Source organism: Limanda limanda, chromosome 18, assembly GCF_963576545.1.
Source record: "Limanda limanda chromosome 18, fLimLim1.1, whole genome shotgun sequence".
In the NCBI taxonomy this organism is placed as follows: Eukaryota; Metazoa; Chordata; class Actinopteri; order Pleuronectiformes; family Pleuronectidae; genus Limanda; species Limanda limanda.
This window is the reverse complement of record NC_083653.1, coordinates 19,621,698-19,634,096: the sequence shown is the minus strand read 5'-3', so window position 1 is coordinate 19,634,096 and position 12,399 is coordinate 19,621,698. Positions and strand designations below refer to the sequence as shown.

Here is a 12,399-nt window from a genome sequence, read left to right as displayed (position 1 = left end):
GATGATATATATATAAACTATGAATTATTGTTATATACAGTGAGGAAATAATGACAAAATGTGGTTTGTGTCTCAATCTTTGACATTTATTTGTGTTTGAGGCATGTCTCAAATTTAAGATGTTTTCTATGTGGTTGGAGGAAGTCATACATTTAATTTGATATACACCCTGAGGCAATCCAGTTTTGAAACAGCGCCCCTCGAAAAGACACATCATCACAATTCGGTAAACAAATTAATTTTTCACCGTATTGCTTCATACTGTCTTTTGCATATTACCATGACCAAGGTTATTATCATATTACATTTTCACTTGCATTGCTCTTTGGGGAAAAAAACTATAATTTGAAAAAAACAACAATAAAGAGGTGAAACTGTACCACTGTGTAATAAGCTATCACTTATTAGGTATATTAGTAGGTTATCTCACAGCTTAAATGAAAGGATTAGTTTGACATATCAGCGAATAAACTTCTTAGCTTTTTCTACAGACAGTTATCTAAGACGGTTGCTTTTACCGTCACTCAGCATGCAGATCATGCTAAATATAAAGCTGGAACCAGAGGATGGTTTGTTGGATATTAAGATTGGAAACAGAGAAGAAATGTTCAACTAATCTGCCAATCAGCATCTTAACAAATCACAAATTATCTACACCAATGAGCTCATGTTTTTGTTTTGTTGGTCTTCTAGTCAGTTATTTAACATCATTACACACACATTACTCAACAGATTACCATGAAACACGATGGAAGGATGTGGTATGGGTCAGGTTAGAATCCATTAACTTGTGAGCTACAAATAGTGCTGCATACTACAATGCAGGAAAGCAACAAAAAACAACTTAGAGATATCTTGTGTCATTATGAGAAGTGGAATGAAACACTGTGTAAACCTCAAAAGTGAAGCACTGTTTTTTCAAAGATAAACTATTTACTTAATATTCTATAGACCATTGAGAAGCTAATAAGGAACTGTGCTGGGTTGCCAGGTTGAGAAAAATCTCTCAAACTGCTCTGTATCTTTTTAACTTGGTAATAATTGATATATTTCCTATTTATTAAAGCTTCTTCAGGTTTCACTTTCTTAAGAATAAGTCTGTAAATGTTTATAAGGTAATAATACAAATGTAAGATGGTCTATACACCACTTTAGGGGTCTTCAATGAAGACTATAAGAAAAGTTTATTGGAGGATAAACATACACCATATCCTTTCATTTCACAAATTAACAAGCCCAAACATCATTTTATTGATTTCTAGCATTCCAACATTCATTGTCTAGTTTGTATTAACTATAAGCTATTATATACATTATCAATGATGCTTTATTTTACCGGAAAACAACAGCTTCAGAATCATGGTATTTGTACACTATGTAAAAGAGAGACACTCTCATTGCCACTCTGCAATCCTAACGGCTTTGTTGCACATGTAACTTTGCTGAGCCGTTAGGATTACCCACAAAACTGAATGATAATCAGCAGCTTTGACCGCTAGAATCAGGCTGAGCAAAGGAAACGCTGAACTGTAGATCAGTTAAAAAGAAATGGAAGTCATATCCATTGAGGAAACATTTAAAGTCAAGATTTTAAACTGAGATTGGTGTGTTTGTTACAGCGTCAGCTCTTCTGGTTCCGGGGGCTGTCATGAGGAATAAGTGCTGTTTGGCCCGGTTGCAGTTGAATAGATTGCACAGTCCGAGCTCGGGTCAAGCGCTCAGACTCTGAGCTAAATGGAATTATTTGCCACTGCATCGTCGCTCAGCTTTAAAAACTGTTATAACTCTTATTATTCAAGTTACTACAAAACAAAGTTAACTCGGGGCCTCTACTCTCACGTTGGTCGGAGGTACAGGGGAAGTTAGTCCATTTAACATTTAACATGTGCTTTCATACCACACTACACCTTCCACCCAGTAAATACCAAAACTGCCACAATATAATGGAAACCCCAAGCGGGAGAGTAAATTATGTCAGTTTGACATCCTACCCTCTGCCACGCTGCCGGGACAGTCTCTTCATCATAACTGCTATGGGGCTTTCCCATCTATCAGATGGCGGCGAAACGAGCGTCTGCCTCTCTCTCGACATTAATGACACTCGGAGCACATTAGGCGGCGTGGCTACATGGGAGGTGAATCACTCAAGCAGAGTGGAGCTGTTGAAGCGCTGAACCGTAGAGCTCGGGGGAGGTCGCAGCTCACCTTATATGTTAATTAAAATGGCTTCAAAATTGCTTATGTGAGTACTCCCGTGGGTGATTGTGATCTTCTATTTTATGTGATGAACAGACTCATCCTGCCCATTGCTGCAACTGGTTGTAAAAGAAAATTCACTCTGGAAGTACAGCTCAGTGGCCAGGATTATAAATCGTGATTAATGGTACCATCAATGGTTTAATGAACCCATCAACTTGATTTCCCCAAAAGAAGCCTCGTCACCAGTTTATCATGCAGTGGCTTTAAAGTGTAACTTCCAATTCTAGGTTTTGGCGATGTCCTTTGAAATAGAGGATTCTCACCTCCAGAGTTTTCCCGACGAACAAGACTTCGGCCGTCCTGAGCCATTTGGACTGCTGGCTGAGACCTCTCATGAGTTGTCTCTGGTGGATGGGAACTGCCCAACGTGTAAACTTTTCAAATATATGTAAATGTCATGACACAGACAGGTACTTGCCCTGAGCCATCCATCCAGGCTAAAGATCAACATTATCATCCTAAACAGGGATTCTTTCTAAGCATTGGCCTTGCAAGGTCCAAGACGATTTGAAACTCTAGGTGGTGTTGTGAGTCAGGTTCAACAGATAAATGTAGATTTTTCATAAATGTGGTAATGAACGTTAAGTTAAAACCTGCATTAATGTATTTCCTCAAAGAACAGTCATAGAATTCAGTTAACAGCTCAAGAAACACCTTTGATTGTGCAGCATCTCTTTAATGAACTTCTTAAGTTCCACATTCTGTTCCGTCCTTATTACCTGACCTGATCTTATCGAGGACGTCAACCCACAGTGAGTCCAGGGATGGCCAGAGAGGAGTGATTAACGACAGTAGATATTCTAAAGATAACAAACATGCACTCTCCTTTTTTCCCTTCACATTGGTTTTAACGGCACAGATTGATTTGCACATGTGGGGAGTGGAAGAGGAAGAATCGGTTATGTTCAGTGTGAGCTAATGAAAGATTTATCAGCACCTGAAAATAAGTAGAAGACGCATGCATATGAGCTAATTTACCAGGCAGCGGGTACTTTGATTGATTATGGTCAATTAATGACAGAAGTCTATCTATGTGAAGTAATTTGTCTTCTTGGACCCCGGCACTCGTGTTACCTGCTGACAGGACCGGTGATAGGTCTGAGTCAGAGCACTTGGTTACTCACTTTATTCCTATTGGGGTTTATAGGGCTAAAGCGGCCGTATAGAAAAAAACATATAACCTCTGTCTCTGTATACGTCTCGTTTATTTATAGGTTGGTTTTACCCAGAGTAGGTTTGACTCAGCACCCATGCTTGCACTGCTGCTCAAGGCGTAAAACTAACCTGAATCCTATACTGAGAGATGGCCACCTGCCAAAAGCGACCGAACAGTTCCAACCCCCAAAAAATTCCCCAGCTTTTGGCAGGTGGCTGGTGTTAATGTGCAGCCTTGGCTCTGCTGCTCGTTTCCCACAGCTCCACATATTCCCACCTCACAGCCCCCCTCCTAATTATGCTTACTCGCAGTATGGAGCCCTGGCTTATTATTGCTGCATGTCTGTCTGTCACCGGGAAAGAGAATCAGCGGAGGAGGCTCCTCCACTGTTTTGCCGTGTTAAGCAGAATGCAAGATAAAGCCTGGTGCGATATGGATTATTGCTGAAGCTACAGAATATTGTCTTCCTCTGTGATCCTTCCACCCGTGCCGATTTTAAACCGTAGACAGCACTTGAAGGGAGCATTTGTGGCTTCTGGCCCTGTATTATGAATCAGAACAGATGGAGATGTTTTTCTTTGTCAGTCACTAGCATCTCACAGGGTTTTCCTTTTCTCATAACCACTCATTTTGTTTGTACTATCATTACTGTCTGCCGTGTCACTGTCCTGCTCTCTTTAATTCTGCTCTGTGCAACAGAGACAGGCCAAGTGTCTCATAGACAGGCAGACCGGCTAATATCTGTAATTGCCAGAGGATCAGTCATCACAAGTGCATCAGGTCGGTTGCTGTTTCGATACAGAAGGCAGCCCTGGGGCAATAGGCTGGAAGACCTGACCCAAATCTGTCTTTATGTAAGGCCCTTCATGATGGAGATGTTGCTCAGGGAGCAAATAATGAGATTATTCAAATATCATAATGCAGTCTTTCAGACAGGAACTGGTGTGTAGCTGAGCTGAGGCTTGATTAAAGGCAGAGGGATAAGAGGGAGATGAGAGAGTGGAGATAAGGCTCAACAAGATTTCCTAATTGATCTGCAAGCTAGGGGCTTTAATTGATCTCAGATGCTGTGTAAGGCTGCAGGCATCTTTGGATATCGAACTGGGTCAGTGCGAATGTGTGAAGAGAGCCAATGAGAGGAGATTGTGATTCAAATGACGTGTGCATGCACAGTATTGACGATGGAGCCTTCTCCGTGAAGACACAGGTGCACACCTGTCCTGTCTGCAAAAAAAAAAAAAAAGATCGTGCATGCACTGTGCACGAGCCTCGAAACTGAAGAGAATCGATGCACTAGGATGTGTGCACAAATATCACACCTGCGCATCCAATATGCACACACATCCCCGATGATGAGACAACAGGATATACCACAGCTAAGGTACTTACGTGCCATATTGCAAAGAAGATCAGGGACACGCAGAGGACCAGAGACAGCATGTAGCAGAAGGCAGCAAAAGTGAACATTATTGGAGGATTCCCCAAAGGAGCACGATCCCACTGACAAACATCCAAAAAGAAAAGATGGAGAGAAGCGGGGCCAGGAAGAAAGTTCTCACGGTGCCATGAGGAGCCAAGGCGGTGCCGGCACCATGACTTCGCCCTTCGCAATGTTTGCAACAAATTGTTGCAGGAAACCTCCCCAGATGATGGAGGTGGTGGTGAGGCGCGCGTCGTCCTCCAAACAGCAGCGGCAGCAGCGACGGGAGTGAAGTCCAAGCTGCTCTCAGATCAGTGCGCTCCGCATGATCCAGCGTCCAGAGCGTCGGAGAGATGATCATGTGAAGCAGTTTCCTCAAGGAACCGATGGGACGAGGCTGCTGCGCAAAAGCACCCGAGAGAGGAGGGTTCCTGGGTGATCCATTCACAATCCTGTGTGTGTGGTGCTGATGAGAGACAGAGAGAGAGGGCAGCTCCTCACTTCGTGCACAAGGCGTTAATATAAACCCAGATCTCTCGATCTCTCTCTCTCTCTCTCTCTCTCTCTCTCTCTCTCTCTCTCTCTCTCTCTCTCTCTCTCTCTCTCTCTCTCTCTCTCTCTCTCTCCCTCTCTCTCCCTCCCTCTCTCCCTCCCTCTCTCTCTCTCTCTCTCTGACAAACCTATCAGCAGCAGTAAGGGGATAGGCGCGTGAACAGGTGGATCTAAAAGCGCTGCGCCCGGTGCGTGCACGTCTGTGTATGTGGGTGGTGGTCCCAATATAACTCATGTTGATAGGGTCTTGTCTTCCTGATGGGAAAAACAATCTAGTCCCCATAGTGTAAATCATTACGTTGTAAGGTGAAATATGTTTTTAATGTTGAGTTTAGGTTAAGGTTATGGTTAGGATGATGTCAGGTTTAGGTTAAGTTTAGATTTAGGTTATGGTTAGGATGATGTCAGGTTTAGGTAAGTGTAAGTGAGAGAACTAATTAAGGTGTTAGTGAGAGTTTCCAGGAAATCGATGGAAATCAATGGAAAGTCATCTGAAGTTAAGTAGACACGACTGTGTTTGTGTTTGTGTGTGTGTGTGTGTGTGTGTGTGTGTGTGTGTGTGTGTGTGTGTGTGTGTGTGAGAGAGAGAGAGAGAAATCACTCAGACTGAAGGTAAACTAATTCAATGGCACCATTCTAAACTGGGAGCATGAGGCACATTTACACTGTGGAGATGTGTCGCCACCTTCTGGCGTTTTTGTAGATCGCCTGCAGTGACATTGGCAAATCAAAACATCACAGTGGGTTAATGGTGCTGACCCCCTGTAAAATTAATACTTATTGATATGATCGCAATAACAGCCTATGATGTTGGTTTATTATCATCTTCACTGGATGTGTGTGTTCCTGATGTAACATACACCACAGTGAACCACAGTGAACACCTGAATTATCCTGCATACAGTTTCACAAAGTTTTCTGTAACACACTTCAGCAGTGTTCTGTTAAGGGGTGTTAGCTTTAACCACATGTATAACCATCAGAGGTGGGAAGTAATAAAGTGCAAATGCTTTGTTAGTGTACTTAATTAGATTTTTCAGGTATCTGTACTTTACCTTCGTAGTTATTTTTCTGATGAATTTATACTTTACTCTCTACATTTGAACACAAATATTTGTACTTTCCACCGATAACATTCACAACGTAGCACGGCTGCAAAACATGCTTCAACTCTTGTTTGTATAATTTTGTGATGTAATTTAGGTTTAATAGTCTACATTTTTGAGCCTGTACTTATAGTTAATCTTAGGAGGTTGAATTAATACATTTACAACACCTCTGATAACTGTATTGTGTCAGTTTGCAGATACCATTGAATAGCAGTTATAAATGTCTTCTAACACTGGGACTGTTTCAAGTTAGACTTCAGTTTTCATTTAGGTTGTGTGTAAAATTGCTGCAGTGAACACGTGTTCCGTCAAGCGCACAGAGCCACTGGAGACCACTTAAGAAAATAAACTATGTTCACCTCCATTTCCAAATGATGTCCCTGGGTGTAGTTTGGGATACCACTGTTTTTCCTGATTAGTTTAGGAAGGGTGAACTCATTTGTCCTTTCACTGTTATCATAGAGACTGCAGTGACACTCATGTGTAATGCTGCGTATTGGATGCAGTGGCTCTCAGAGGACAACGCGAGATAAACAAGTGTTCAGCGACCATGAAGAATTTCTATGATTCCATGATTTTGTTCATCGGACAACTCCTCTGGAGCTGTGCTCTGTGCGCTGAATTGGTTTGTTGTGGTAATATATATCTGATTATTCTTTGGTTTATGTTGTTTTAGGCTTTTGTGCACACACAAATTTTACTATGAATACTATGTACTGTTATAGTACTTATACATGAGTATTGTATTGTAGTGTAGTGTAAGTCTGTTTGCATCCTCAGCTTTAATGCCTGCCCCCCAGCAAAGCCCAACATAGAACATGGAACAACTGACTGATTCAACATTTGAAGCAGTTAATTGCACGCACTAAAGAACCTACGTCTCATGAGCTCAGGTCCTCCTTGTAGACAGCCTCACGTTGGTGTACCTCTCCAGCTTGTTAATAATCATAATAATAATAATAATGACAATAAATATCATTTGTGTAGAGCTTTTCAAGAAACTCAGAGACACTTTACATATAATTTGAAATAAATATACACTGTAGATAAAAACCTACCATCATTAAACATTGAAAGCAGATCTGACGAGGTGAGTTTTAAATAGGGATTTGAAGGTGGACGGTTCAGTGCAGTCTCTGATGTGTTGGGGGAGAGAGTTCAGGTGGGATGGGGCAGCTAGAGAAGGCTCTGTCACCCCAGGTCCGATGCTTGGTCCTGTGAGGAAGGGGGAGGATGTTTGCATCAGAAGCTGAGGGACCGGGAGCCATTGGAGGTTCTGGAGGACAGGAGTGATGTGGTCACAGGAGCAAGAGGGGGGAGGGTAGAGGGGCATCAGAGTTATGGATGGACTGAAGTTTATTGAGAACTTTGACAGCTGTACCATAGATGATGTGGATTCATCAGGTATTCAGCGGCAGAGAAGGGGCGAGTGGCTAGAGATGAGCTTCGGTTAGCTGATTGACATCTTGTTCGTAGGAGAGATGGTTTTCTGACTGTTGTCCATTTATCTCTGCCTCCTTTCTGCAGACTGAAGAAGATGGTGGCGCCCACAACCCTCATTGCATACCATTCAGTTGTAGGGGATTTGTCTCACACCAACTCACAGAGGGATCTACCAGACCCCTCTCCTCATCCTCCTGTCCACCCTCCAAAAGTCACAGCACAATGTCATCAGAACATCTCTGTACATGACAGGACTAGGAGTTTATGTTAGTTAATAGAAATAGAAGTAGTAATAGTGGCCCAGTGGTTAAATGGAATAAAATACAATAATAAGAAGAATAATCAATGATTTAAATAATAAATAGATAATAAAAAGAGTCTTTAAAACAGCAGTGGCAGAAAACAGAGGCCTTGAGAATAGGAGCATGAAAAGATGCTGTTCTGGCTGCATCACAAGTAAACAGCCTTTAATAGCTGCCCAATCATATGCTGTACAGATTGTACAGTCCTCTGAGTCAAATGTGTGAATTCAGCTTACACAGGCTAAACAAAGCTGACTTGGCTTGAGTGCTAACAGAATTGCTCGCTGTGACTGTAGCTGGCAAACCAGCTTTAAACGTCTGTCTCCCTGTGTGTATTTCTGGCAGGTGGATGTCACCCTGTCAAAGCTGAGGATCATTTTGAAGGTTTTAAAGGTTGGCTTGTCGCCTAGCAACAGCGTGTCTGTGACAGCTGATTGGGGTTCAGGTAGATCATAATATTAATAACTTTATTTATAAAGCACTTATACAAACAAGGTTAATGAGTGCTTCACAAAATACATGGTAAAAATAACGCTGCATGAAGCTAAAGATAAATCTGACTGGCTACTGGCTTGTATGGCAGTAAAGCCAGGCTCTGTAGATCATACATCATTACCTCTATGCCCTTTTAAACTAAACACCTACTGTCATAGGCATAAGAGTCAAAAGCTGTCCTATTTAAGAAATTAGATAATATTTAGTTGTAGGTAAAAGTGTGGTGAAAAGGATAAAAGAAAATATTTAAACAACACAGAAGCACCAGACTTACAAGTGAAACAAAAATGCTTTCCTATAAAAATAAGTTTTGAGCAGTGACTAAAGGATAGGGAGTGAGCTGACGAGCCTAATGTCATCAGAAAGATAATTCCAGAGCCTCTGGAAAGTTTTTAAAATAATCTTAAAATCAATCTTGAGTTTAACTGGCAACCAGTGAAGGGATGCAAGGATTGGCATGACATGAGACCTACCGTTTGTTTTAGTTAAACTACGAGCAGCAGCATTTTGATCAAGATGTTTGAATCCAAACCATAGTAGAAGTGGCTTTATATCACCTGGACAACAATAGTGCACCCAGTCCACACAGCACTTCAAGATTTTTATATATGAACTTCTAGACCAATTAACTTTTCTTCCCCTTTGGTGGTCCTTTTCAGGTGCAGACCAAGACCCCTTAGAGGAGGTGGTCTTGGTCTGGTCTCATCCAGAGTCTGTAGTGGGACATTTGCAGTGTTATGGGATCCAACCTTGATGCTACCCAACAACCAGTTGTGCTGCAGAAGTTTGACCTGAACTGCTCCTGTAGCCATGTGTGCATGTATTTTGGCCCATTAGGAATTTTTTTCTAATAATTAGGAACTGCAAGTTTTGGGCAAAATATCATCCATCCATTATATTTATTGCTGATCCTGTTAGGATTGGGACCAGCTGACTGTCGCCGTGATGGAGGGTTCACTTGGACAAACATTCCCCCCTCCCATTCACAATTTTATTTAAAGTGTCCAAACAACCTAACCCAAGTCTTTATGTCTTTGGACTGTGGGAGGAAGCAGGGGAATCCAGTGAAAACCCACCAGGAGATCTAAACTCCAGGCTAAACACTGAAACATTAGGCCTCACTGAAAATGTATTCATCCTACAGTCTAACTTGTTGCTTTTGATAATGAGCTGAACTTTGTAAAAGCTCAATAACAAAAAAACATTATGCACTTTGGACACACTTTGGACATCAGGCAACACTTAGGCTTCTGGTTAGATTTATGAGTGTGTTAACTTGGGGGTTATTTAGGTTGTTGATTCTGCTATGAGTGGAAAGTTCAATTTAAAACACTTTATGCTGAGAACTCACACCAGGTCTAATGACTTCAATTCAAGACATGATTTATTACTGAGATAAATCCGCTGGGATAAACAGTGAAAAAGATTCTAACAAGCAAAAGGCAATTTTACAGCTCATTGCATCATTTATGCATTCTCATTTTCTCCACAGCATGCTAAGTGCTCAGTAACATTCAAAAAATGCCCTAAATCATCACTTTATTCCTCTCAGAGTGTCCATGTGAGAGCTTTGTGATCAGACATGGGAGGCCGTCCTGCTGCGATTTTACAGAGAAGGGCTGCCACACACACACACACACACACACACACACACACACACACACACACACACACGTTGACTTACATAACATTCAGAAATACTCACTCTAACTGTAACCCTAAATACTACATTTCTAGTTTGTGTTTTGCTTGACCAATGCAATGTCATTGAGAGACAGACAGGTATAGACAGACTGACTGACGAGTGCCTGGCAACTAGTGATGCAGTAGATTTAAATTCAGTCATGTCCCCCATTATTTGAGTATTTCTGATACAAGCAGCGTTGCCAGATGGGAAATGTTCAAGTTTCGTACCAGAAGCTTAAAATGATTGTATTTTGAGGGAAATTATCGTACGCAACCAGAGTAGGGATTTCCAATCTGTGTTGAGGTTGCGATGCCATTTAGTTTACAGCAGGGGTCTTCAACATTTTTCAGGCCAAGAACCCCAAAACTAGTGGACAGATGGAGCAGGGACCCCTACTTTATATATTGTATACAATTGTGTTTTATATTAAACTGGGCCTAGTGACATGTAGAAGCATAGCTATTCTGTTATTGTGCATTCAATACTAAGCTATTCAAATATAACAAAGGTTCATATATTCATGTTTTTAATTTAATTAAACATGTGCAAGGTACAGGGTGGCCATGCCACTGCCATTTATAAACATACATCCTGCATACAACACTGAGCTATTCAAGAAATTCACAAATTCATGTTTTTATTTTAAACATTTAGAAGAGACAGTGAATCCTCAAGCTATCTGTGGATGGCACACATACACCCACATTAGTGAGATGTCGGACCCTGATGGGTAGCTCACAACTTATCTAATCTTGGACGGATGGCAGTTGTCAGGCAGAGGGTGGAATCAGCCTCACAATATGTTGGATGCATGTTAATGTGTATTTAAAGACATTTCAATTTGTGGGAAAAAAATTGGTTTGAAAATTAAAAAAAAATAAAATAAATTTAATTAAAAAAAAAAATTGTCTTATCAAACAAAGATTTTGCGACCCCCCTGCAGTACCTCCACGGACCCCCTGTTGAAGACCTCTGGTTTACAGAGACAATCCTTTTCAAGACACAAGGCACTTACTTTGAAACATGAGACAGGAAAGACTTGTTTTAAGCTTGCGAGTCACGCTGTCACAACGTGACGTTCACGTATATCATCACATACATGATTTGCAGGAAAGACTTCATGTGACAAGAGATGCAGAAACACAGATGTGGTCCATTTTTTACACTCCAGATTACAACTGATAATACTAAGTGTCACAAAATGATAGCATTATCATACATCATGCATTATTGTTCATGCATCGTACAGAGGGCTAAGTTATCGTTCATCTGGCAACACTGGACACGAGTGTTAAATTGATTACATTCAAACCTCTTGAGGGTGTATCCAAGGTAATGTGGGAGTTCTCTTGACAGAACACATCATAATCTAGAGATAATATAAAGTGGCTGGTAGTTTTATATTTCACACTGATAACTTGCTATTTTGATTATTATGAAGGAATTGGGCAGACATTATCATTAAACTATCCCCGAGAATGTTTCCACACAGCTATTCAATCCTTTGGTACGGAGATGGTTGTAGCCATAGGAGCATCATCATGCCTTGACCTCCAGTACCACCATGAAATAGAGAATTGTGAGATTTAAATATTGGCAGGATAGTCAAAGCAAAAAGGTAGACATTCACATTCTCTTGAGGAGGAAATTTATATTAATTTCATTTGGCGTAAAACTCTTCTTCATTAGGTCAAATGCATAATTTATCGAAGGCCGTGATTCATGATCAAATAGCTGTAAAATTCCATGTGCTGTGCTGGTTAGCAAATGTTAGCATGGTAACATGTGAGATGTAACACTTCAGACGTGTCAGGTGACAGTCACATACATTACATATAGTTTAATATTTAATATGTACAGTAATGTATGTGACTGTCACCTGACACGTCTGAACTCTTAGTTCTTAGCTAGTTCTGCATGTTTCACTGATAATTCTTAGGTTCCTGCAGAATATCCCTCACCTGAAAGTTTGTTCA

The 12,399-nt window shown here is 41.0% G+C and overlaps 1 protein-coding gene across 1 annotated transcript in view; it reads right to left on the bottom strand.

The window, feature by feature from the left end:
* cnih3 (cornichon family AMPA receptor auxiliary protein 3) overlaps positions 1–4,882 on the bottom strand; it is a 60,880-nt gene extending 55,998 nt beyond the window's left edge. Inside the window, exon 1 of the mRNA XM_061091888.1 lies at positions 4,805–4,882. Within this exon, the coding sequence (XP_060947871.1) occupies positions 4,805–4,882 (78 nt within the window). The remainder of the gene's footprint in view (positions 1–4,804) is intronic.
* Positions 4,883–12,399: the final 7,517 nt, after the last annotated feature.